The 26,732-nt window shown below is 60.3% G+C and overlaps 1 protein-coding gene across 5 annotated transcripts in view; it reads left to right on the top strand.

Annotated features, from left to right (window-relative positions):
* SCUBE1 (signal peptide, CUB domain and EGF like domain containing 1) overlaps positions 1–26,732 on the top strand; it is a 129,113-nt gene that overhangs the window by 45,398 nt on the left and 56,983 nt on the right. For all 5 annotated transcript variants that reach the window (XM_027966005.3, XM_042247848.2, XM_042247849.2 and 2 more), the window contains exons 4-5: positions 2,933–3,067; positions 25,976–26,101. In XM_027966005.3, the coding sequence (XP_027821806.3) occupies positions 2,933–3,067; positions 25,976–26,101 (261 nt within the window). The remainder of the gene's footprint in view (positions 1–2,932; positions 3,068–25,975; positions 26,102–26,732) is intronic.

The raw sequence follows: 26,732 nt of genomic DNA, 5'->3' as shown, positions 1-26,732 counted from the left end.
CTCCCAGGTGTGGGTGCTCTCCTTGCCATGGGGCCCCTCTTACAACGGAATATGCCATGTCCTTGGGAGCCAAGGAGCAGTGCATAGTGGGCTCGGCCCCCTCAGGAGGGCCCTGGAGCTAATATTTCCCATAGTGCTCTGGCGGGCCTGATCAGGGTCTCCAGGGGACCCCAGTCCGTCCTAGGCCAGTGGGCAGGCATCTCAAGGACCAGCCACCCCCGTTGGTCACTATGCAGACCTCACTGTGGGTCGCATCTGTAGGTATGCAGACACAGGGGTGTGAGAGGTATGAGGTGGGCCTAAGACCCTTAATCCACTCGCTAGAGAAGCTGATAATGGCCTCAGATTCCCCAAAGGGATTCTGAGGCTGTGGTTACTTGCCCAAGTTGGGGGAGGCCTGTGCTAGGGCCACAGTGGAGAAAGAGTGCCAAGGGGCTAGTCCCCTCTTCCCTCCTGCTTAATCTTGGGGCTTTATCATTTGGGAGTGGGGAAAAGAAATGTTTACATGGCTTCACATTTGTTTCAAATTATTCATCAGTGTTGGAGAGTCATTGTTCCCTGCTAGTGTAAACAGCCCCGTCCCAAGGCCCAGCCACCCTGCCAGCCCGCTGCAGCTCTGTAGCTGTGTGACATCAGCACCTTGGGTTCCCAGCTTCCAGTGCAGCGAGGAGGTGGGCCAGGCCCAGTGGGCGGCCCCAGGGAGTTCACTGATGATGGGGTGAGCGTAGTGTCTCCACACCGTGAATTCTGTGTTTGAGAGCTGTCTGTTTTACCAGTTGAACCTTTTCTAGGGCTGGGGAAGCTGAGGTACAGAGCAAAGACTCTTCAAGAACCTCGAAGAATGTGACTTGAAGGAGGTCTGGCCTGAGTCCCAGGAGCAGCTCCCAGGATTCAGACGTCACCGTTATGTGTGCGCCGGACTGCAGGCGGCGGAGCCCCTGGCGGGTGTTAACTGAGACGGTTCAGGGCAGCCTCGGCAGGCCGGGACTCTGCTTAGTTACTCCTGCAGGCTGGCTCGTCTTTGCGTTGGTAGCTGGGGGGTTTATGGACAAGTTCAAGGTGACACCCAGCTTGCGTTCACTTGAAGAGCAGCTGGGGTTCTTCATCTCCTGAATCCGAACACGCTTGCTGGCGTGACTGGCTTCGCAGTGGGCCCCAAGGCACATGCTCAGGGGCTGGACAGCAGGTCTGAGTCCTGCCTTTGCTCCAGGCAGCTGTGTGACTTTGTCCAAACTACTTCAGCTCTCTTCGCCTCAGCGTCCTCATCTGTAAAAGGGAGTCAGTAACACAACCTATTGCTCACGGTTGCAGCAAGGATCAAGTGCATAACACTCGATGGCCACTCGGGGGAGGTTAGCTTTGTGTTGCCATTAGGAGGAGGAACAGGGCCCAGAGCTGTACACGGTCTAGTGCGGGCGGGGGCAGACTGCTGGGGGGCGGAGGGGAGGCGCCCCAGCCAAGGTGACCCTGACGCTGGGCCTTTAGGGAGCCGTCAGTAAGACGTGTTGAGTGGAGAAAGGGCTTCAGAAAAATCCCTCTCTACCCTTCCCAGCTTCCCCCGGGACCCCCTCTCAGCCTCCTCTCAGCAAGAGCCGCCTCTACCGTTTCAGCTGTAACTGTTGGTGGCTTTTCGAGTTCAGAGCCCTGCCTCCCTCCTGGCAACCACGCGGCCGACATTTGAGCTCACGGGAGAGTAATGACCTGCCTCGCCGTCGGCCTCAAGGGCTGCCGCGTGGTCTCGTGGGTGGTGAAGTGGTCTGCTGTCCCCGAGCCTAAGCAGGACCCAGCTGACAGAGTGCCAGTGCTGTGTCCTCCCTGGTTCAAGGCAGGTCAGTCTGCCTGACGCTTTACCTGTTCACATCCTTTTGGTTCCAGTTCTGAAAGATGGCTGTGTTGAAAAGAACTGTTTAAAAAGTTCAGTGCCAAAGTGAGTGTGTGTGTGTGTGTGTGTGTGTGTGTGCACACGCGCGTGCTTGCACAGGCCTGTGTATTAGGGGTTGTGGGCTTGGCTCGAAGCAGCCAGTAGCTCACGTTGCCTTTGTGGTTTCATAGATTTGCCTATTAAAATGACAATACAGACATGGCACATTAAGGTTTAAGAAGCCCTTCTTTCATTAAACAAACTGACAGTGTAGGGGGTTATGACTTCGGTAATTGAAACATGCTATTCTGTTCAAGACCAGAGCTCCATAAAGACTCTTTTCAGCCAATAGCACCCTTTGTGCCAGCAGCCTCTGGTCAAAAATGAGTGTCGGCCCTGAGGTCTGTCTCTCCCAGAGAGTGGGAAAGACCGCTTGGCAGCCTTCCGCGGCAGTCTTGGCAGCCAGAGGTCAGGGCCTTTTAAAAACCTCCCCTTCTCTGGGGTTTTGAAATCAATTTGCGAGGCAGAAAGCAGGCTGCCCTGGCCTCCAGCCTCTCCCTCGCGCCAAGGTCTGTGCTGCTGGCTGTAAATCTGAGGTGTGACTGAAGAAAGGGGACAGTGGGGTCTGCTTGGCCAGGCCCTTCACGTCAGGGGGAGACGGTGTGGGTTGCAGGCCTTCAGAGAGAGGGAGGGCCAGGTGCCGTCACCGAGAGCCAGGAGTGGATCCTGCCGCTGTGTGGCCTGGGACAAGTCACTCGGCCTCGCTCCCTCAGTTTCCTCGTCTGTAACATAGGCCAGTACCTGTGCTGTGCAGGGTTTCTGTGAGAATTAAAGGAGTCACAGCAGGCAAGGCGCTCGGAGTAGTGCCGGGCACACGGGAAAGCCAGGGCCATTGTACCTGTCTCCCACGGGGGGTAACTCCACGCAGCGCTGTGGTGGAGGATCGCTGCGGGGTGCCTCTGTAGCCGCGCTCTGCAGCGGGGGGAGCTGATGGCCTCCACGGCCTTCTCTCTGACCGCGCCTCCCTTGCAGCCCCAGGTATGACCTCTCTCCCCCCTTCTCTTGCCGCAGATGTGGACGAGTGTCAGGACAACAACGGAGGCTGCCAGCAGATCTGCGTCAACGCCATGGGCAGCTACGAGTGCCGGTGCCACGGCGGCTTCTTCCTCAGCGACAACCAGCACACCTGCATCCACCGCTCCGACGGTGAGCCCTGCCGGAGCCCACCCGGCGCGCCCCGCCCCGCGGAGCCGGGGCCCTGGGAACCGCCTCTCCGCGCCTGCATCCCGGGGGCCTCGGGGTCAGGGCAGGGAGCTCTGGGCGGCCGGGAGGCCGTTTTGTGCCTCTGGTGCTGGGCCTGCAGGGTTTCCTCGCGGCTCCCTCCCTCCTCTCCTGCGGCAGGGCTGCTGGTGTCCCTGGTGCTTTTGTGTGGCAGGGACTTGGGGCCACAGATGGGCAGATGCCGCCAGAGAAGCCACTTTGTCCGTCCTGGGCTGGGGGCTGGCGGTGGGCAGGGTGAGTTTGGCCGTCCTCTCTCGTTCCCTTCCCCCAGTGGGGGCTCGAGGTCTGACCAGGCCAGGCTGCTGGCTTCTTGATCTCTTGCATGTTCACTGGGTCACCAGTCAACAGGGGGTCCTTGTGGCCAGGAGCCAGCTGCCCTCTGTAGACCAGGTGGGATGGGGGGGCCGGCCTGGGGGGCGGCACCGAGGCACAGGGAAGACTCCAGCCAACTGGAGTGCCTGGGGAGCCTGGAGACAGCCCCAGCTAAGCCCTGAAGGTGCAGGGCGGTGATGGCCATTTGGAGCCCAAAGCAGCAGGGCTGTGAAGTGGGACAACTGGTTAGAAGCCAGGACCCAGATGCTCTGAGGAGAGGGGCTTCCAGGCAGAGGGAACAGCATCTTGGAAGCCGTGGAGGCGTCTTCCTTAAAATAATGGCGAGATCCAGCCATCTCAAGGCAGGCCGTGCGCTCCTGCAGCCTGGCTGCTCTGAGCAGTCAAGGGAGTAGACGCCAAAGGAGGAGCAGGTAGCAGCCCCCTGGCCCCAGCCTCAGCCCCTACCCCAGCACTGACCCGAGACACGGAGGAGGTGCTGGAGGGAAATCCTGCACGGGCCTCGCCTCCAGTCTACGGCACCAGCGGGAGGCCAGCGAGAGGCCCACACTGAAAGGCAGGGAGTCAAAAGGGCAGGTGCTGCTCTCCGGGTTGGGCCAACTGGCGGTGAAGCCCGCTCTGCCGTTCCCAGGGTGCCTGCTTCGGGCGCATGGGCCCGATGTCCACGTGGAAGACCTCCCAGCTGTGGGTGTGGGGTGAAGCTGCCCAAAGTGAGGACCCCAACCCCAAATCGAGTTTCATGACAAGCAGGTTTATGAGGAAGAGTGAGCGTCCGTGGCAGGGGGCGGTGAGGCCTGCTGTCATCAGGGAGCGGGGTTTACAGGGCGGGTGGCCCCTCCTCAGCCAGGCTGTGTATGCTCTGCCCGGGTCCTGGCGCAGCCGGTGAGCGCTGGCTGTGCCAGGGGTGTCCCCCGGCAGGCCCCGGCGCCAGCCAGGGGCAGGACTCGGTGTTGTAGTGGGCAGCGACAGCGGCTGCTGTGGGGTCACGAGCTCACTCTGCTCTGGGCCCTCGCAGGAGCCTGGCATGGCGGGGAGCTTAAACCCAGTCAGCTCAGGGGACCTGCCCGAGGTTGTACCCTAGGGACCTGGCAGTCAGGATTCCAGCCTGTCTCGCTGTGACGAGATGAAGCTGTAAGTAGAGAAATCAGGTGGAGAAACAGGCAGGCGCCGCAGGCCTCTTGGAGGAAGCTGCCTGTGAGCTGATGTCGGGCGAGGAGGGAGAGTGGCTGTGGGAGGCGCCAGGGAGGGCTAGGCAGGTGTGTGTAAGGGCCCCAGGGCGGGCGTGTGTAAGGGCCCTGGGGCGGGTGTGTGTAAAGGCCTGAGGCAGGGGTGTGTAAGGGCCCTGAACTGGGTGTGTGTAAGGGCCCTGGGGCGGGTGTGTGTAAGGGCCCTGGGGTGGGTATGTGTAAAGGCCTGAGGTGGGCGTGTGTAAGGGCCCTGAACTGGGTGTGTGTAAGGGCCCTGGGGTGGGTGTGTGTAAAGGCCTGAGGCGGGGGTGTGTAAAGGCCCTGAGGCAGGCGTGTGTAAAGGCCCTGAGGCAGGCGTGTGTAAAGGCCTGAGGCGGGAGTGTGTAAAGGGCCCTGGGGCGGGCATGTGTAAAGGCCCTGGGGCAGGTAGACCAGACTCTCGGGAAACACAGAGTGAAGGGTGGGATGGTGGGCACAGATTGCCCAGGAAGAGGGGAGCTTGGCAGGGGCCAGATGCCACGAGGCTGGTGAAACATGAGCCTGAGTTTGGGTTTCATGCAGGGGCTGACCAGACAAGCTGCTCCCTCCCGAGCCTGCCGGTTGCCATGACGGGTGTCCGTCCTGACTGTGTGTTGACATTGGTGATGACTGTTAGAGCTCAGAGTCAGAGCACGTCCAGGGTGCTGAGACCCAGCGTGTTTTGTACGTCAATGGCCTCTGTTTCCCAAATCAAGAGTCCTCAAGTCACCTGACTCTTCCTGACGCCCTGAAGGAGCCTCCCCTGAGCTGGGTTTCATTAAGAGGAGACTAGACGCATGAGCAGGGTCAGCCAGGGTCAGTCCAGGCCCCCGGCCAAGACACAAGGCTCAGCCCTTCCGAGCGACCCTGACCCCTGGGCGCCAGCGCAAACCCTGACCCGAGGCGTGTGGATCCGGCCGGGCTGGGCGTGGGGGGTCAGGTTCTCAGTCTTTCTCCATCTCCACGGGTCACGTGGCCTCTGCAGTTACTCCTTCTCTGGGTTTCCTTGTCTGTAAATTGGGACCAGTAATCCCTCCCGGGCCAGTGAGAGCTCGGTTAGGGGACATGCTTTGAAGGGGTCAAGTGCAGTGCCTGCCCTAGGGGTAGCAACTCACGGAGGCAGCTTCTTCAAGCCTTTAGAACTCACGCCTGATCTGGGGACACAGGCTGTGCTCTTGGTGAGAGGGAACGCAAAGCCGCTGAGGTCCGTGGCCCGTCCGTCTGCTCAGCACCTGCGGGAGCTGGTTCGGGCACCAGCACAGCCCATGCTCACCTCCCATTCAGCCTCCAGCCCAGCACGCCATAGCCCATCTGTCACCCCACAGCCAGGGTGCACCAGGGAGAGGGGTCCGGGGGGGCTTCCTGGCCCCTGCGTAGATGAGCCAAGCAACCAGCGTGTTCGCACTCTCCCTCTCCCGTGCTTGCTCTTTTTTTTTTTAAACTTACGTTGTATCTGTGCTCCAAGAAGGTGTTGACTCCTGGATGAACTCTTCCCTTTCCTTCCAGTAAAGAATTCTTCCTTTCAGCCTGAGCAGCACTGATTTCGGGAGGAGAAGGAGCTCCAAAAGGCCTGGAGAGCTGCGTGGTGGCAGCTCGCTGGCTCCTCCAGTCATGTGCCGGTGCCTCTGGTCCCCGGGGTCCTAGTGTGAAGAGAAGCAGGCATGGCCTCTGTGAAGCTCTCCATCTAGAAAGGGGATTTGGTGCTAAATGAGGCTCCTCAGTTCAGTTCAGTTCAGTCATTCAGGCGTGTCTAACTCTTTGAGACCCCTTGGACTGCAGCACGCCAGGCCTCCCTGTCCATCACCAACTCCCGGAATTTACTCAAACTCATGTCCATCGAGTCGGTGATGCCATCCAACCATCTCATCCTCTGTCGTCCCCTTCTCCTCCTGCCCTCAATCTTTCCCAGCATCAGAGTCTTTTCCAATGAGTCAGTTCTTTGCATCAGGTGGCCAAAGTATTGGAGTTTCAGCTTCAGCATCAGTCCTTCCAATGAATATTCAGGACTAATTTCTGTTAGGATGAACTGGTTGGGTCTCCTAGTCTAAGGGTGCTAGGAGTTACCTTATAATAATGTGCTGAGAAAAAACCCTCTGGAGGGAGGGATCTGGGGCTCCTAGGGGCTCTAGTGTTATCTGAACAGTGGAGAATGCAGTAGGAAGGGTCTCCTGGCCAGCCTGGTGAAGCACCACTCCCGCACCGGCACTGATCCTGGGCCACTGCTGTTGCCAACGGAGGTGGGTTTGAGATACGAGCTACGTGTGCCCCTCCCCTGCACCGCAAGCTATGTGGCACGGCCGTGCTCTGAAGCCTCAGCAGAACGCCCACAGCAGTCTGATCTGTGCTGGTCATGAAAGGCGCCCGAGGGAGAGGAAGCCCCCTACAACATTGTCCCCACAGTCGTAGGAAGCAGGACAGGTTGGCAGGGGGGTTGAGGGGCTGTCCGTGCCAACGCCCAGCCCTGAGGGCCCTGGAGTCTTCGTGATCAGGAGTCCAGCCTCTGGGGCCCCGCAGCCTGGGACTGGGATCCCAGCTTCCCCACCCTGTCACCTGTGTGACCTTGAGCAAGTCACTTAACCTCTCTGCGCCAGGTCTGTGTAGTGGGGATGGGCATAGAACCTACTTCATAGGGTTAAAAAGAGGTCATAAAAAAATTCCAGCAAATGTGGGCTCTTCTTATTGTTGCTTATCACAGACGAGGAAACAGGCCCAGTGAGGACAGGGCCTGCCCCTCGCTGGGCCGGAGTCCAGAGCCAGCAGCAGAGTCAGGGCCTGGGTGCACAGGGAGCAGCGCTCTGCAGATGCGTGCTGGCTGCTGGCTGAAGCCCAAGCTTCCACTGAGTGTGGAGAGGTGGTCAGGAGTCAGGCCTCATCGGCAGGGACCTCTCTGCACTGGCTCGCCTGCCACATGACCCACTGAGGGCTGCAGAGGTCAGACCGGCCCCTGCCCTCCAGGAGTGCCCAGCCCCGTCCTCCCCATGGAGGTATGGGCACTGTGCCAGGCTGCACTGGGCACAGGCAGTTGGCAACCAAGACACGAAGAGGACCTCAGGCCCCTGTCTGCTCCTGCTCCTCCCTCCCCCCGCCCCGAGGCCCAGCGTGCCCACCCACCCTGTCTACTGCCTGGTGCCCCCCTCAGCCCTGGCGAGAGCGCCCGCTCACTGCACAGCCTGTCCCGAGCCGGCCCTCTGTGCTTGGGGCTGGCTGTCTCCCACCCCCGTCACTGCTGGCTGCCGAGGGCAGTGTTCTCCCCGCTGCCTGCATGCCCTGCGCTGACGGGGGCCTGTGGCAAAGGACCGAGGGAGGTCGGAGGGTGGTGGCTCCCTGGGCCCGGGCGCTCTACATCCTCGGGTTGTGCCACTAAGGTCCTGGTTAGTACTTGCTAGTGGACGCTGTGGTCCCTGGGTCGAGGGGTAGGCACCCAGAGGCTCTGCCAGGCCGTCGCACTGTTGACCACACCCCGAAGTCCTAACGGGCTGCTTCCTTTCCCTTGTCTGATGCCCTGGAACTGGCCACAGGACAGCTGGGCAGCCGTGTCCCTGCAAAGCTGAGGCCCACGCAGAGCAGACGTCGGGCTGGCATTCTCCCAGCACGGACTTCATGGGTTTACCTGATTGCATTTAATGTCCTTCTGAGCCTGTTTCAACACGCGTATAAATATGGCTAGGAAACTGCACTGCCCGCCCACCACCGGCATTCCTGGTGGCACTCAGGGCTGCGTTTTCACAAAGCTCAAGATCTGGCCTCGAGGGTGACACTCAGTTCAGTTCAGTTCAGTCGCTCAGTCGTGTCCGACTCTTTGCGACCCCATGGACTGCAGCACGCCAGGCCTCCCTGTCCCGGAGTAAACTCCCGGAGTTTACCCAAACTCATGTCCATTGAGTCGGTGATGCCATCCAACCCTCTCATCCTCTGTCGTCCCCTTCTCCTCCCACTTTTAGTCTTTCCCAGCATCAGGGTCTTTTGGCATCGCGGGTGACGCTGCTCCAGCCAAAACCAGAGGTGGGAGCCAGGAGAAAGGAAGCTTGGCTTCTTCTGCACTCAGTAGAAACGGTCATGGTGAGAGCTATGTTTCCTGGGACCTTCCTGCACCCTCACTGACAAAGCAACCGAGGCACAGAGCAGGTGGGAAACTTGCCCACAGACACAGCCGGTGGCACGGAAGGCCCCGCGCTCGGGCGGGCTGGCCTCTGAGCCTGGGCAGACCGTGCAGAGGGTTCCTGTGAGGCTCGCAGCCCTCTGTGCAGCTGGCCAGGTGCGGAGGGGCCTGGAGAAGCAGAGATGCCCCCTTGCTGACGCCACCTGCAGCTCCACAGGTGTGAGCGTCCCGGGTACCAAGGGTGCCTCTTTAAGCCCCAGGAGTTCAGAAAACCCTTGGCGGTAGAGGTGTCCAGAGATGGTCTGCCCACTTCCCTGCTCTCCTCAGAGGAGCAGCCTAAGTTGGCTCAGCCTCTCTTCCCTACAAGTCACAGCTTTTGTTATGAGCTTCGTGACCCAGACAGCCTCTCCTCTGAGGACCAGAATTCTGGCCCCGTGCTGAAGGGCCCGGTCTCGGGGCTGGAAGCAGCTCTTCTCATCCAGCTGTTGTCCACCGTTCCAAACCCCTGGCCGCAGAGGGGTGTTGCTGTGTACCCGGCACCCAGGGATCCGTGTGTACTCTCGCGGGAGCCTGAGGGCCCCCCGGCTCCTCCGGAAGGGCCTTGGGCTCTGTGACGGCTGTGTGCTCCTGGGAGCCTGGAGCCGCTTCCACCTGTGTCCGAGCCTGCAGGCGTGCTCTGGGTGATTGTGAGGATGGCTGTAGAGTTTATCTTTTGGTGTATTAGACCCTGCGTGAAATATTTTTAGGACCTGTTCGTTGTATCTGTAAGTTTGTAACTAGAGACGAAACAATGGGTTTTTTTTTTTAAATCTTTGATTTTGAAATAATTATAGAGTCTAAGGACATGGAGAGATAGTAAAGTGAGATCCCACATACCCTTCGCCCAGCTTCCCCCCACGGTCACCTCTTCATCACTGGAGAGCCGCAGGGACGCCAGGAAGCCGGCGTTAGTAGGCTGAGGCTACTGAGACTGTCCCAGGAGAAATAAAACATATGGTCACCCTAATATTACCTCGTTTAACCCCTGGAGTGGGGGTACGATTACTCCCATGTGCAGATAGCAAATGACAGAGGCAGATAGTGCACCCAGGGCCACGTGAGTCCTGGCAGAAACCCCAGACAGTGGTGCAGTCTTTCTGCTTTCCGGGCCTGAGTTCTGGGATGCTGTCTGGAGCAAGGAGGGCCCCTCAGGCACCGTCACCCCCTAGCACCATCTAACTGAGGAGATAACTCTGTGGCAGCGCCTGGCAGGCTGGTTGCCAGGGTTGTCCTGATCTCAGGTAACTCCTGTAAGCCTGCAGCCTCGCCGGAGGGACAGGGGACTCGGATGTGAGCCCTGCCCTGCGCCTGAGACTTTCCTCACGGGATTGTTTTGGGACTCTGCGTCTGCTGCTGCTCTAGCCACCCCCGCACCCTTCCCATCTTTTCAGCCTGTGTTTGCCCAGCTGTCCCCTCTCTGGGCCCTTCACTCAGGCCAGCCTGGCCTCTTGCCTCTGGCCAGGGGGTCCCTGCCGTCTAAGCTTCCAGCTTTGCTCTGGGGGCCAGAAGAGTCAGCGTGCCCACAGCCTTTCTTGCCTATTGGAGAGGGTTTGCATCCTGGAGCCTGAAACCAGACCCAGAGCTTCAGGAAGTGAGAGAGAGGATCAGGAGGCCGTGTTTGGCAGCAGCTTGAACTTTGCTGTGAGCGTGACAGGGGCCCTGTCTGCCCCGGGGGTGGGGGTATGATTCACATTGCGGAAAGATCACTGCCCACCGTGGGTGGGCAAGGAGATGAAGCCCTTTCCTGGGAGGCGGCACTGGCGGCCATCAGAGTCCGGAACTCATAAGGGGGCAGTGTGAGTGGACAGGAGGGGCAGAGAGGAGGGTGAGAGGCAGGGCAGGCAGGCCTGTCTGCAGAGAGGCCCAGTCCCCGCATCACATCAGTGCAGAGTGGTTCAGGGGAGGTTGGCTCTGGACCACGTGAGGCTTTGTTCTTTCTGGAACTAGGAGCCCCGGAGGGGAGCCTGTGGCCCAAAGCAGGACCAGCCAGTCTCTACTTTTCAAGAGACTGCAAGCCCAGTCCTGCTCAGCCTCCAGCTCTGTCCTGACCTCAGGCGCCCCGGGCAGCTTGCACTCACAAGCCCCCAGGCTCTCTGGCCCGCTCGGCCTGGGGCCTGAAGAGGTGCCCAGGGTGGCAGGTGTGAGGACAAGCTCAGGAGCCTGGCTGGGACAGGAGCAGGGCCTCTGGAGGGTCTGGTCTCCCAGCAGAGATCAGGGGTGTGGGGATGGCAACCTACCGGCCGGCGGTTCTGCCCTTCAGCCACCTCGCGGCCAGGCCAGGGAAGGGGGCTGGGCTCCCCCGCGGCACTTAGAGGAAAGCGCTCCCCACCCAGCCGCGCTCAGACCCTGGCTGGAGTCACGCAGGGGCCCTGAACCCACAGCCGCCCAGGTCAGCTGCAGCCCGAAGCCTTGCCCTCGGGCCCTGAACCCCGTACCCCCCCAGGATGGGGAGAGGATGGGGGCTCCTCCACAGAGGCCCCCGGGGAGTTTTCGGGCCCCAGTCCCTGGGGTTGAGTCAGGGCAGAGGACTGGTGGCTCTCACCCAAGGCAGCTGCCCCTTCCGTCCAGCCCAGCCCTTCCCCCACCTGCCTCAGCTGGTCCTTGACCCTCCTCCGGACTTTGCTGTCCAGCTACTCCTGGGGAGCAGGAGGTGTCACCCGTCTCAGCAGCAGGTGTCCTCGCCGGCCCGTCCCCACCCTCTGCTCTCACGGTGCTTTCACACCGGCTCACTGTGAGGCTTGCAGCCGCCCCGGGAGGAGCTTCGGGCGAGCACCATCACCCCAGCACAGCAGGGAACCCCAGTGGCGCCCACGCCTCGAAGCAGCACTCGGATGGGGGCCGGATTTCTGACGCCAACGTTAGTTTTTCTCCTGCTCCAGCCCGCTGTTGTGGTTGTTTAGTCGCTCAGTCGTGTCTGACTCTGCGACCCCATGGACTGCAGCCCGCCAGGCTCCCGAGTCCATGGGATTCTCCAGGCAAGAATACTGGAGTGGGTTGCTGTGTCCTTCTCTGGGAGATCTTCCGGACCCAGGGATCGAACCCATGTCTCCTGCATTGGCAGGCGGGTTCTCCAGACTCAAATGTCTGTGGACAGAGACTCACCGTCCCTCCCAAGCCACCCCCACCAGACGTTAGCTCAGGGTCCCATCAGTGTGCCTGGCTGGCCGGCGCCCACCGCTTCCTGGGACGTGATTCCCGCATCTTGAGGTCTGGGCCAGGCCTTGACCTGGGGCCCCAGTGTGGCCCCTGCAGGGTCGGGGACATCCCCAGCCCTGTTCCAGGGCTCTCTGTCATCAGCCGTGGGTGCTGAGTTCCCGTGAGTGTGTGTGGCTGGGAACTTTCTCTTTTAAATGAGGGCAACAGTGGCCTCTCCGGAGAATCCTCACCTTCAGCCTCAGGGCTGCGCCCCTGGCTGCTCCTGGGGGGCTTCTCCTCATTTCCCACCCCCGCACCTCCTCACCCGCCCGCAGACCAGGTGGGCGGGAGACCAGACAGCTCTCGCATTTAGCAGGAAGATTTACGGTGCTGCCGGAGAAGGCCTGTCCTGGCCCTTTGCAGTCCAGAATGGCCCTTGAGGCGGGGACAATAAATTCAGCCCATTATTTTTTACGAGCCTCCCACCCCATAAACAACTCCTTTGGCTGGTGAGCCCAGCTTCACGCCCTTCTCCTGGCCTGGCCTCCCGCCAGCCCCGGCCAGGCCGCCATGCAGGGACCCCAGTGCCTCGTGGCGTCGGCCTCCTCGTGTGGACAGTGCAGGGGTAGCTGGCCCTGGCCCTGGTTCCCTTCTCTGCTATGAGTCCCGTGGCCTCACTTCTCTTGTCTATAAAATGGGACAAACGTCAGTGTTCATTATAGAAATTTTTATGAGGACCAAAATGAGATGCTATGAGTACACTCTGTTCCCTAATGGACTGCCTGTACCAGAAGTGAGTAAAACTGTCAGCTGTCACTGGTACCACTGGGTGCCAAGCACCATGCCCAGACGGTGGCATGGGTCATCAGACCCTGGAACGGTCTGGCGCCGTGAGGCTGTGTTCTCCCATCCTGCCGAGAGGAACGGAGACTGAGAAGCATTTTGTCCCCTAGTGAGTGATTAGCACAGTCAGGATCCGAACCCACGTCTTTCCAACTCCTAAGAGCACCCATGCTGAGTGAGAAAATGGACGGAGGGCTGGGATCAGGGGTGGCCCGAGGCCTGGAGCCCCTTGTGGCCCCAGGGCCCCCCCCACCCTCTGCCTGCAGGCACACTCCACTCTCCCGTGAGTTAGTGCATTGGCTGGTTCCTGGGTCCCCCGAGCCCTCCGCCTTCTGACAGCAGCGTGACCCCCTGGCCACGTCCCTGCCCACTCGGGCCCTGCCTGTGGCTCCTCTCCCTGCAGTGTGTGCTCGAGGCTGCTCTCCCGCGCCTTCCTCGCCTTCCCCGCCTTCACAGCACGGCTCCTCCCCAGCCCCCCACCCCCCTCCTGTTCTTCCTGTGGCTAGGGAGCCCTTTTCCAGTTGCAGGCCTTGGTGTGCGCTCTCTGCTCTGCCTCAGGGGCCAGGCCCCTGTCCCCTCCCTTCCTGGAGAACTCGTCATCATCCTTCAAAACCCATTTTGCTTCATCTCCTCTCGCAGAGCTGTCTCCGACTCCGGGACGAGCACGTCACCCTCCCAGTGTACACACACAGCCCCGAGGCGCTCCGTCCTCTCCTAGGGGCAGCACGTGAGCTCCTGAGAAGGGCAGGGGTGCGTTTCTCACGTCTGACGCAGGGTGGGCGCAGGGCAAGTGACAAAGAGGATCGGATTAAAGTTCTTTCACGTCCCTGGTACCAAGCAGCACCAAGGCAGGGCTTGCTCCCGAGGCTGCTTTCAGCCCCCAGGTCAGCCTGTGGGTGGCCGAGACCCCTGCAGCAGGGGAGCCCGAGATGAGTTCAGAGACATTCCCCCGCACACAGCTCCACACCCCTGCACGAGCCAATTCCTCTCCTGGAACCCCGTTCCTCCACGCTCCCACAGCCCTACCCCGTGTGCCCCTGGCTCACACGGTGGCTCACCCAGCGTGAGCTTCCACATCTGTTCACCGAGTGAGGCATCCACTCGGCAGTCTGTTCCAGTTAGAGTGAACAGTGGGAATCAGCATGGGCTCCCCAGGCTGGTGGTCTGCACCCGCGATACGAGCCCTGGGAAGCGGGGAGGTGCCCCACGGCTGTTGCGCTCCGTCTGTGCGCCAGGCCCTTGCACCCTCTGATCCTCAGAGGGCCCCCTCATTGTGCAGAGAAGAGAGCGGAGGTGCAGGCAGGGACAGCGGCACAGCCGGTTTGGGATGGAGCCCACCCGGAGCCCAGGTGTTGGTGGCTCCGAGCCCGGCTGTTTCCCACGGCACGCGGTGGGCAGTGTTGGGGGGCTGGTCATGTCCTTAGGGAATCTCCTGCTGGCGTGCCCCCCAGCATTCTTGCAGCTTCCCCTCCCGGGCCCTCCCCCAAAACCGCAGGGGGAGCACTCACTTGGCACCACATTGACCCTTCCCGCACCTGGGCTCCTCCGCCTGGTCACCTGCCAAAAGGCAGAAACAGACCTGTGCCCTGGTCACAGCCAGTCTGCGGCTACCTTTAGGGCAGGGGTACCCAGTCCCTGTTAGGACTGTAGGAACCGGGCCGCAGAGCAGGAGCTGAGCGGCGGGAGAGCAAGCAAAGCTTTAAGGGCCAGTCCCCATCTCTCCCTTGGCTCACATTACCGCCTGACCCCTTCTCCCCACCGCTCGCCCATGGAAAAATTGCCTCCCGTGAAACCAGTCCCCGGTGCCAAAAAAGGCAGAGGACGCAGCATTAGGGGCCCTGTGGAGGGGGAGGGGGAGGGCAGCCAGGTGAAATAAGGGACAGCCTGTATTTGAACTTGGGATTTCACATCAGTAGTGAATGCTCTTTTTTGGCACAAACGTGACCCACGCAACACTTGGCATGCTTACACTCGGGAAACCTTTGTTGTTCATCTGAGATCCAAACTTAAACAAGCAGCCTGTTTTCATTCACTGTGTCTGGCAGCCCTGGGGAAGGAAGGGGGCATCTCTCGCCTCTGAACCTGAGCAGAGTGCTAAGTCAGGAGGGAAGAACGTCTCAGGCCTTGCTCCCAGCCACCTGGGCCTCGGAGAGGCGTGGACGTGCTCGTGGTGACGCCTAGTGGTCGGCCTGGGGAACTCCAGAGGCCAGGAAGGGGAAGAACCCTCAGTGCAGGAGGGGATGGAGGGAGCCTGGGGTCCAGGGTGAAGAGCAAGTTGGAAAGAACGGGCACTGCAGAGCCGGATAAAGGGGGCCCGGGGCACTTTCACTGAGCACCAGCTTCATCTTAAAGGGGCTCAGGGACCCTGAGCTGGAGCCCTCCCCACTTTAGTACCCTTCAACAACCTCCCTCCTCCCCTTCCCAGAGGAGGAAACCAAGCAAGTTCCAGGCCACATGCCTTAGAAAGGGCGACGGGAAGTAGAGCTGGTGAACACCGGACCCGCCCCGCCTCAGCAATGCCTGCCTCCCTGTGGCAGCTGCAGCGCTGCCCACGTTTGCCCACGTGTGTCTGTGCTCACGGCCATCAGACAGGTTCCTTCCCATCTCACAGAGGCGGCCTTCCAGGGGCCCCCAGTGCCAGGACTGGCCCAGAAACCAGAGATAAGAGGCTGAAGGGGGCTGGGGTCCATACCTGCTTTCCGAGAAGGCCAGCTCTGCCCCTCTGCTCTTATCTGGCAGACCAGGAGCCGGCCAGGGTCTCAGCTCTCCATCTCTCCATCTGTCTGTCTGTCTGTCCGTGTACACACTTGGTGGGCAGCCGTGGCAGAGGACTTGGTTTTAGCTGAAAAAGCCCCCACGACTTGCAGGCACCCCGGCTGGCTCTGCTGGCCACCTCAGCACAGGGCATAGACACGGTACAGGCACCAAAGTTATCAAACGTGGGGGTGAAGGAGTAGGTGGGCCCAAAGGCTGGTCAACTCCCAAACCAGACGGGCCTCGTGAGCCACTTTCTGATGCGACGGAAAGAGCTCTGAACTTGAGGGTCAAGGCATCAGCCCAGGGGTTGGGAGCTGGAAGGCTGGGTGTGGACGCCATGCTGACTGCTGCGTGGCCCAGGGCAGGTCCTGGCCAGTGGGCTTCAGCCTCCTCGGTGGAAAAGAAAAGGCTTCCTCCAGATGCTCTTTAAGTTCCTTCCCAATCCTCGCTCTCCGGAAAACCGGTCCACTCTGGCTGTTTTCGGGTGTGTAGAGCCAGGCTCCAGCTGGGTTTCAGAGCTGACCAGGTTACTGAGGGGCCTGCCTCACTGTGGGTGCATGCCTACAACGGGCTGGCCTGGGGTCCAGCCCCAGGAGAGGAGCGCGGGGTGAAGGCAGAGCTGAGAAGTGGGCTCATCCTGCGGAAAGGGCTACCGGCCAGGAGCCCCCACCTCGGGATTCATGGAGGGAAAGCACGCAGGCAGCTGAGCATCTGAACGTGGAGGGCATAGGGGTCAAATCTCAGGAGGGCTGGGCGGCAAGTGCTGAGAGAAGGCGGGGTGTGCACTCAGAAGGGCCAGTGCCCCCTCGCCCAGCCCCAGGGCCCTGGCCTTCTGCCTGAAGGCTGGGGTGGAAGTGGTGGGAGGGCCGTAGGGTCTGTGTGCCTGGGAGTGGGCGGTGAGCCCAGCGAGGAGAGGGTCGGACCAGCAGAGCCCGTGAGACGCTGGTCAGCAGGGGGAGCAGAGCCCAGTCTCCCTGAGGGCCATCGAGGCAGCTGAGCGGACGCAGGGCTGGGGGCTGTGAAGCAAGCATCTGGCCAAGGGGCTGGGACCCCTGTGGGCCTGCCGTTGGGACGGCCACAGTGGGGGCGGGTCCCCGCACCCCCCCAACAAGGTGAGAGACCTCCCTCCGAGCCTCAGCATCGTCACCTCTCAGGTGGGCCTGCTGATGGCCCCTGCCACGCAGAATTGTAGAGACAGGGGCATTGGCAGAGAGCCTGGCATGCGGCCTGGCCCTTAGCCCCTCCGGGTACATGAAGCCCAGTCTGAACCCTATGTCCCAGGTAAGGGCCACCCCCAGGGATGCAGCCTGGAATGGCCTGGGCTCCTGGTCAGCTGAGGGGTCTAGTGTGGGGCATCTGGCTGCCTGCACCCCAGCCAGGCCCTGGAATTGCCCAGGAGGGTGTAATTCGGGGGACACAGGATGGGAGACAGAGCCCTGCATTCTGCTAAGCCCAGGCCTCGTAATGAGAGGCTCTGGAAGCACCATCCAGGCGCAGATGCTGTTGGAGGGTAATTAGGGGGTCGAGGTAGAGCCGGGGAGGCGGCCCAGGCCGGGGCCAGCAGCACTCTGCAGACAGCAGCCAGGCCTGGGCCTGCGGACGGGAGCATTCTGTTGTCTGAGTACTGGAGGGTGTTCTGGCGTGGAGTCCAAAGCCCAGAGTGGCTGAAACCAGGCCCCTCGGCAGTGCAGCTGGGTTCAGCACCATTTCTCAGGCCTGAAACGAGCACCGTGTAGGGCTCCAGGGGGCAAAGAGGTGACTCGGGCGTGGGCCCTGCTCCCTCAAGGAGCCGCCAGTCTGGTGGGGGAGACCCAAGTAACCCAGAAGTTACAATGAGTGTGGTGGGTGCTACGAGAGGGGGAATCCAGAGGGCTGTGGAGGCCCAGGCCAGGCCGCTCATCCAGCCTAGGGACTTGAGGAGAGGGTGGAAACAAGGAGGGCTTCCTAGAAGAGGTGACGCCCAAGTGGAATCTCAAATTGCTGGCCGACAGCCGAGCATCCCTGTTCTCCAGAGCCATGGCAGGCAGAGGTGAGGAGGGCCTGGAGTGCCGTTCAAGAGCTCTCAGCCTAACCCTGGGCCCTGGCTGGGGCAGGGCAGTGAAAGGACTTTGGCAATAGGAAGACGCCATCAGGTTTATGCTCTAGAAAGTTCCCTCTGCTGCTGCTGGAGAAGGGCCGGTCTTCAAGTCACACAGGACAGACCCAAAGTTACAGCTCTCCCACATCCTACCCAAGTGGCCAGGGGCAAGGCGCTCAGCCTCTTGGAATGACTCTAAGATGAGGGCAGAGCTGCTCGCCTCGCAGGGTGGCGTGATAAGGACCTGTGTTCTCATAGCTGCCTCCGCCCCTGACCTGGTGCTGGGCCCTGCCGCCAGCTCAGGCTGGGGGTCTGAGGACCGTGGAGATGGCACTCCCTGTCTTGGAGGAGGTTTGGAGTGAGAAGCTGGCATTTGAGATGGGCTTGGAGAGACAACATAAGCAGATGTAGCCAGGGAGGGCAGGGTGGGGTCATTTCCCTGCTCCAGATCACGCTGGGGCAAGGTGAAGAAGGGAGGGGTTTCTCTGCCCCTGCCCTGGAAGCGAGTGCTCCACTGCCTACTGGAAGTCCCCCAGGAGCACAGGTTCTGAAGTGGGAATACCTGTCCCATCCGTGTCCCTGGGGCAAGTGCCCATGTCTTTCTCTGAGCTAGTCTCCTCATTTGCAAAGTGGGATTAAATAGAATCTACTATGAAGAGGGGTCCTGAGAAGCTCCAATACTTTGGCCACCTGATGCGAAGAGCCAACACATAGGAAAAGACCCCGAAGCTGGGAAAGATTGAGGGCAGGAGGAGAAGGGGACGACAGAGGATGAGATGGTTGGTTGGCATCACCGACTCGTTGGACATGAATCTGAGCAGACACCAGGAGATACTGGAGGACAGGGGCGCCTGGCATGTGCAGTCCACGGGGTTGCAAAGAGCCCGACACGACTGAGGAATGACACGGGCAGTAAGGGTCGCTCTGGTCACCGTTCACCTGCAGCGAGTTTCTGGCCGGCCTCTTTTGCAGCCCAGAGCTGCCGCCGTTCTGTCTCACCTGTGGGCTGGCCCTAGAGCCAGCCCCCCCAGTTCTGAATCTCTTGGTCCTTTAGTGTTCTCATCCATTAAGTGGGCCCGGACAGGAGTGTGCTGCTAGGGTGGTGGGGGGAGAAATGGTGAGATGACACGTACAAAGTGTGCGGGCCAGCCTGGCACACAGGTGGCTCCGGGCAGGCCAGCCTGGCACACAGCGGACGGGGGCAGCTCTTGTGCCCATCGCCGCTCCCACAGTCCCATCCTTGCTGCTGCCCTGGCGCCTTCCCCCCACGGCAGAACCCTCCTGACATTCCCTTCAACCCCTGGTCAAAGCACGTGGGATCCCGTGTTTGTTTTTCCCTGCCTGGCTTGGCCAGCCTGCTGGGTCTGCGTCGGGGAAGGTGGCAGCTTCTTTCTGGGCTCCGTAATTTCCTACCGATGAGGTGGAAGGGGAGGCGAGCCCCTTCCTCCTGAGCTGGGGGAGGCGGGGCAAGGTCATTGTTCTCTCCTCCCTGCTCTGCGTTCCCAGCTTGCCTTCCTTTCCTGTGTGTGGAAGGGACAGGGATGCGGAAAACAGTGTTATTGATGAAGTCGCCATAGCAACGACCCCTGAGCGACACACATTCCAGCTCTGTTATCCTGGGCCGGGGGGCTATGAGAAAGGCCGGCTCCTCAGGACAGACAGATTGCCCCCCGCACACTGCCCGCGTTAGATGCATCCGTGAACTTTGCTTTACAGAAGACACAGTGTGTGCATGCTGGTTTGGGGCAGGCAGACTCTCCCATTGCTTACCTCTGTACACGGTCTTGGAGAGCTTCCAAAACTGATAGAAGGCCTTTGGGAAAATAGGTCCCGGTTGGAAAGGGCCGTGGGGTCTGTCCCAGGGCCTCAAGAGGACCAGGACCCTGGGAGGGGCCATCAGAAGGACGCGCAGGGCCCTTGTGAGAAGGAAGTGTGGCCCCGAGTTCTCATGCACGGCGTGGCCCTGGTGCGTTTTCCCCTCACCTGATCCAGCCTTGTGGGCTTGTGTGTGCAATTGCCATGGGCGTACCCCCATCTCAGGCTTACAGGGAGGGCTGAATGAGAGGAGAGTCAGAGCCCGAGCCCCCACACCCTGGCTTTCGGAACACTGAGAGGAGAGGGCTCTGAAATGTGACCCAACCCAGCCTTCATCCCCGTCCCCACAGCAGCCGCGATCCCTTCAGGCTTCTCCGTCGCGTTCAGGGTGATTACGGTAGCACCCCCCATCTGCCTCCAGCTGCACCCCAACCCCGCAGACGGCCCCCGCGCAGCCTCCAGAGACCTTTCTAGCACAGAACACATCTCCCCCCGAAGAAGAGGCCCTCAAGTCCTCACCTGCCCCCAGCCAGCCTCACTGGCTCCGAGAGGGGGCCTGCACGCTGAGCGAGCACTGGGAGGCAGGTCTCCCAAGTGGCCACTGGTCACAGGTGAAAACCAAGGCTCAGAAGGGTGAAGCGACTGCCCAAGATCCCGCAGCAAAGGTCAGAGTCTGAGCAGGGACCTCGGCGAGCTGGCCACGCAGCTGCTGCGTCCTCACGGCTCCCGCCCCATCCCGGGCACCGAGGAGACACACGGTCCGAGCTTGCAGGACGTAATTGGATTTGGAGGGGTTGGATCAAATTAGATTCGACCTGCCGAGCAGCCTGGCCTGACTGGCACCAGGCTCCCGAGGGCCGGGGTTTCTGGAAACAGCACTGAAACCCTATCTCACTTCCCCATGAGAGGAGACGAAGGGGGCTCTCCGCTGGACTCCGCACTGCGTGGTATCAAGATGGGGAGCAGGGCTGAGGCCGCGGGCGCCCCTGGTCCCGGCCAGCTCTCCTGTCCAGCTCTCAGGAGCAGGCACGGTGCAAAGCAGGGGGCCGCAGCAGGACAGAGTCAGCCAGGTCCGTCGGTCCCGCAGGCTCGGAGAAGACTGTTCTGTGCCTGGTTTGGGCTCAGCCCTTTGCTCTGAAGGAGCCTACGGGCTGGCACCCACGGAGATGGCTTGCCTGGCAGGGATGAGCCTGGCTGCCTCAGGGGATGGGGCCACAGCTGGGTGAGGGGCCTGAGGCCTCTTCCAGTGTGGCGCCCAGGACCCCTCTCCCGGGGCAGAAGCGCAGGCGATGGAGCATGCGCCCTGTTCCCTGCCCTGCCCTGCCCTGCCCTGCCCTGCCCTGCGCTGCGCTGCCCAAGTCCCTCAGCCCCCCTGACCCCATCTGTAAGATGAGGGACTGAAGTGGGCCACCCTGGGGTTTCAGCCCATAATCCAGAGCTTCCCAGGGCATCCTGTTAAGTGAGGGGCAGGGGTCCTAATCCCACGAGAGCCTGCAGGACTTCTCAGAGCCTTTAACCTGCTGTCGTGAGTTCCCTGCCTCAGGCACCCTGAGATGCTGCATCTCACAAAAACACAACAGAGCGTGCCGCAATGGCGCTTTCCAAATTCCCTGAGCCCCTTGCCTCGTCCCCCAAATAAGGCAGCGGGTTTACGCAGCTCGAAGGTAAGAAAGCCTTCCCTTCTCTGTCCTCTTTCTCCACCGGGTCTCTCTCCTTTCCTACCCTCCCCTCACTTTCTCACCTGCTCCTTCTCTGCTTTCTTTGAGTCAGCTGCTTGCTGACCTCTAACTCTGGTCCAGGCCCTGTGCTGGGTAGTTAGGATACAGAGAAGAGTAAAGCTCAGGTCTGCCCTCAAACCACCCACAGTCAGGGAGAGCAGCTGCACAGCTACTCGCATTTAACACGGAAAGAGTGCAGCGGGAGCCACGGCTAAAAGCGTTGCTTTTTAGGAACCTGCTCTGGGCCACACACATCTCACAATCTTCTCAGTCTTCTCATTTGAACCTTACGGCCACCCTCAGAGGTAAAGATGCTGACAACTCATTTCTCAGCTAAAGAAAGGGAAGAAGGCCTCGGACCAGGGGCCCAGGTACGAGCAGGCAGGTCCTGGGCCCAGCCCCTCGTGCACGAGGCTGTCTTTCTCAGCATGTCTTGATGGTGTGAGCACCAGGCCGGACCGTCGTCCTGGCCTGGGGGCTGGCCCTTCTATCTGGTACCTTGGCATTTGCTCCCCAGTGGCAACCCACTCCAGTGTTCTTGCCTGGAGAATCCCAGGGACAGGGGAGCCTGGTGGGCTGCCGTCTATGGGGTCGCACAGAGTCGGACATGACTGAAGCGACTTAGCAGCAGCAAGGTGTCCTAAGCACTTGCCGTGTGCAGCCAGGAAGACAGCCTCACGGAGCTTGCTGGCTGGTGGGTGGGCCAGCCCTGGGCAGACATGCACCAGAGGAAGTGCAGAGCCTGACTGCCTCCCACCCCTCAGCGCTGTGCCCGCTGAAGGACGGGACAAAGCCAGGGGATGCACTGCACCCAGAGCGAGGGCATCGGGCAGCAGACAAGGGGAGCCACTTAGCTTGGGCCTGGGGAGGGCAGAGCCCAGACCTTAGCTCTCCCCTTGCTCAGGAGGCAGCCAGAGTTGACCTTGGTCAGCTGAGAGCCTGGGACCCTTCCGGGAGCAGCTGCCCAGGGCATGGCCCTCCCTGCTTCCTCCTGTCCGGTGGGGAGACTGGCGGTGGCTGTTGAGGGAGAGTGAGATCTCAGAGGACAAGCGGGTGAGGGTTGGGACCCCCGCAGTCACAGAGCATCGGTGCTGAGGAGCCTCCTGCTGTCCGGAGAGGCTGGAGGGGGGGGCCTTGGCTTCAGGCTTCAGCCAGAGGGACGAGCCTTCGGGCGGACCTGATGGCTCTGCAGAAGAGATGAGGCTTCAGCCTGTTGCTCCGCGGAGGCTGGGAGAAGGGCAGAGAGGAGCACGGGGTTCTGTGCTTTGTCGAGGGGCTGCCCAGAGAGCTTCCCAGAGTCTGAACCTGCCTTCAGTTTTCATAGGCTCTTAATTTTGAGGACAGATAACAGTGACAGGTAGATTGAAGGCGGGAGGAGAAGAGGACGACAGACGATGAGAGGGTTGGATGGCAGCACCAACTCAATGGACTTGAGTTTGAGCAAGCTCCAGGAGTTGGTGATGGACAGGGAGGCCTGGCGTGCTGCAGTCCATGGGGTCGCAAGGAGTCAGACACAACTGAGCGACTGAATTGAACTGAACTGAACGGTTTATTAGACCAGCTCTGTGCCGGCTTCCCAGTTCTGTTCACCCCAGAAAACGTGTGCTGCCTGCCAGCCATCTGGGTCCCACACGGCTCGCACAGTGAACCCCACAGCAGAGAGCCATGGATGGGAGCCCAGCGGCCTGGGTTTCAGACCTGCCGTGTGACCTGGGACATCCCTCCTGCCTCGAGGCCTCTCGCTCCCCATTTGTAACCATTTGTAAGATGGATGGCCCGGAGCCATCCAGCCCTGACCGTCTGTGGTTCTGCCAGCTGTGAAGCTGACCTAGTGGCCTGTGGAAGCCGGTGCTGCCCCAGGGTGGAGGGGAACGCCACACAGTTCCCGCGTCCCGCTGAGTCACCAGCCCAGAGGAAGCCCCACTCCTGGCCCCTAGCTAGGCAGTTGTAACCCTCTGTGGAGTGGTTGCTAGGGTCATTTTTAAACGTGATGGCAATCGTCTGACAACCACCATCTCAAGGAGAAGGTACCTTGGGAAGCTCTCGGGCTGAGCAGACTCCAGCCACACGTGAGCCTGGCTGTGGGTGGCTGCTGCTCCCAGCTGTTCGCTCCCCATCAGCCTGTTTCCCAGGATGGGGGATGCTTGGGTGGGGGAGACCCAGCCTCTGCCCCAGACCCTCGTGGAGGAGGGGCGAGGCTATCCCATTTCCCCTCCCTTCCCTGTGGGGACAGTCAGCACCAGGCCCAGCCAACCGAGACGCTAGCGGAGGCAAGAGGACAAATGCCTGGAGAATTAGGTGGCAGGGCTCCAGGCCCAGCTGTGCCCCCAGGAGTTCAAACAGTGTGGTTGAGAATCAGAACCCACTCCTCCTGTCTCCTCTGCAAAGACTTCTCCTCTCAGCCAGCCCTCCCCTTGTTTGGGGAAATAGTTTTTAACAAACGATATGTTAGGACCTCCCGGGTGGCTCAGAGGTAAAGAATCCGCCTTCGATGAAGGATATGCCAGAGACTTGCCAGTTCGACCCCTGGGTCGGGAGGATCCGCTGGAGGAGGGCATGGCAACCCACTCCAGTGTTCTTGCTTGGAGAATCCTATGGACAGAGGAGCCTTGCAGGCTACAGCCCACGGGGTCACAAAGAGTTGGACACGGCTGGAGCAACTGAGCACACACACACGCATACTGAATGTTAATGTGTAATAAATTCTCATTTTCAATAGTAAATATAAATTTCCCCACTTAATCTCTAGTAAATATTTATAGCCGTAATATATTAAACACATAAACCCAAGCTCTTCGGGCTCCAGTCTGACAATTTGATTTGCCTAAGTGAGAAAAATCGAGGCAAAGGAATAATAAAATCAGAGTAATAAAATCAGATGAAACCAGAGGTCAGCAAAACACATGCTTCGTTCATTTTGATTTGTCTTGTTTTGTTTTATTCGGCTTCAGACTTTTTTTCGGTCTTGATTGTAGCTGCCAGGCTGTTTGTGTTTTGAAAATATCTGTCACTGCCCAGTGGCCCCGCACCCGTGCTTACGGTGGATGAGGTCACGATCGAGCTAGTGCTCGGCTGGAACGGGAGACCCGTGAGTCACCTGGGGGAGGAGTCTACAGGCGGTATGGGCAGACGGCAGCTCGCGTTTCATCTACATTTAGCCTCTTGATGGACTTGTGACCTCTGCCCTCTCACTTGACCCCTGACCTCATAAATTCTGGAAACTCCTCACAAATCACCAGGAAGATAAACATCAACTGGGGTCAACTGAAGGGGGTTCCAAGCCGCTCCAGGCAGACTGGGAGGGGAGATCAGGTCTTCTGGGGTGGAGAGAACGTCCCAGTAACCATGGGTGACTCCGGCGAGGGACCAAACAGGCCACCTCGGGGAACCCTTCTTCTCCCTGACAACTCCAGGGTCCTCAGTGCATTTTGGTGAAATTCTGGGCACGCACATCACTGGGCAGCGTGTAGAGGCCAGAACTCTGGGGCGAATGGTCTGTAGTCCCTGGCCTCAAAGCCCGTGGGCAGCCCAGCTCTGCACTCAGCGAGGCCTTGGAGGGCGGGGGCTGGTGGAGACTGGGGTTTATAACCCAGGGCCCCGGTTGGGTCCTTGTGGTACCTCTCTCAGTGGAGACTGGAAGCCTGGGAGGGGAGGAGACGGGGAACCCAGCTGGCCTTGGGAGGGACGGGGCTTCTGAGTCAGCTGGAGGGGCCTGCTGGGCAGGGCCAACATGAACAAGTCTCCAGATAAAAAAGCCTGCTGCAGCTAGAGCATGGGGGTGCCAGGGCAGGAATTGAGGAGACCTCCCCTCCCTGCCCACCCCACCCCCCTCGCAGCAGTCTCCCATTTCTGAGTTTCCCAGCAAGCAGGGGAGTCCCTGGCTAATTGCCTTTTGAAGTTGAAGCCGCAGAGGAAAAGGTGCCTGGGATTTGCAAAAAATTAAGATGGATTTAAAAAGGAGCATCTGCCAACCAGCAGGAATCTCCGGCTGAGATTAGGAACACCGTGGTGTGTGTGGCCTGACCTGGAATAAACTCAGAGGGCCCGAGGCATGCGGGGCTCAGCTCTGGGGCTGGGCGTTCTGTGGGTCCAGGGGAGTGTGCTACAGTGACCAGGTACACGTGGAGACCCCCTTTGGCAGCTGGGTGTTGTAGAGTAGTGGTTAGTTCAGGGCCCAGCTGTGGTGCTGGTGAGGACAACCCTCGGTTGCCCTGAAGCCCAGGGGGCCAGCACAGCAGCGTTGACTTGTGCGGGAATGCAGCGAGGGGCTGAGCGGGCTGTCAGCACCTCTGGGTGCAACAGCTGAAGGCCAGCCAGGGCCTGCCAGACCCTCGACCTGTCTGCACTCCTCTCTGGGCCCAGGCGGACATGAAAGTCTCCACCTGCCTCACAGGGGCTGGGACATGCCTGTACAAACTGAAAAGTGCTGTGCACCACTGCTGTCCTTTTAAATCCACCCCCACCTGCGTTAGTGGGCAAACCATCCACAGCCCTGGCCTGGAAAGTGCTCTGTACGGCCCAGGCCCTGTAATCTGACCCAGGTCAGGAACACCTCCTCTGTGGGTCCGGAGAGCTCATTCACATCCCTTAGATGAGGCCTGGTGCCTCCCGACCTGGGTACAGTGTCCTTGGCTTCTCCCTAAGGGGGTCTCCATCTGGGTGGCTAGGTGCACCCCTGTGTGTGCGTGCCGTGCGTGTGCTAATGGCTGCCCAAGAACATGACATTTGATGTGACATTTCCCTGGTGGTTTCCTTTAAGCCTGAAATTTTCTCCCTCCCTGGTCCCCAACCCCTCTCCCGTCTGTCTCTTCCCAGAGGGTATGAACTGCATGAACAAAGACCATGGCTGTGCCCACATCTGCCGGGAGACGCCCAAAGGTGGGGTGGCCTGCGACTGCAGGCCCGGCTTTGACCTTGCCCAAAACCAGAAGGACTGCACACGTAGGTAGATGGAGGCACACGGGTCCGACATCCGCACGCGTCCCCTGCCATGGCTTGGGGCGGGGTGGGAGGGTGCTGTCCAGTCTGCTGGACGTTGCTCACAGAATGTGCTCAGTCCCCCAGGGTGGAGAGAAGGGCGGGGCCCCAAGGGGCCTGGGAGGCAGGAGGGACGGGGGCTGTGAACCCCAGACTCAGGGTTTCCCTAGCGCAATACCACTGACACAGCCCCAGGCCTGAGCTGGACCTTACACAGCGCCCTGTGGGGTCGCCCTGTGATGCTCGCTGTAATCCCTTTCTTCCCCACCCTCTGTCCCACGGGCCCTGAGCTCAAACTCTCCAGCCGGAATGGAGGGGCCGTGCATTCTCAATGGGCCAGGGCAGCCCTTGGTAACAGAATGCTATAAAGACGGCGAGGAGCTTGGTTGGTGGGGGCTGTCCTGGCTCAGGCTGTGCTAAGCTTATGCCAGGATCAAAGACCAGAGCTCATCTGCTAGCTTTGCAAGGCCCACTGTCCATGAAGATACCCTGGGAAATCGGGACTAAATAAAGTCCCTTGTCAGAGGTGCCACTTCCAGACCAGCTTGGAGGTCAGCCTGCAGGACTCAAGTGTAGTCAGACCTCTTAATGTGAC

The sequence above is a fragment of the Ovis aries genome, chromosome 3 (genome assembly GCF_016772045.2).
Source record: "Ovis aries strain OAR_USU_Benz2616 breed Rambouillet chromosome 3, ARS-UI_Ramb_v3.0, whole genome shotgun sequence".
Taxonomy (NCBI): domain Eukaryota; kingdom Metazoa; phylum Chordata; class Mammalia; order Artiodactyla; family Bovidae; genus Ovis; species Ovis aries.
The sequence above is the reverse complement of the archived record's forward strand: the minus strand, read 5'-3'. Positions and strand labels throughout refer to the sequence as shown.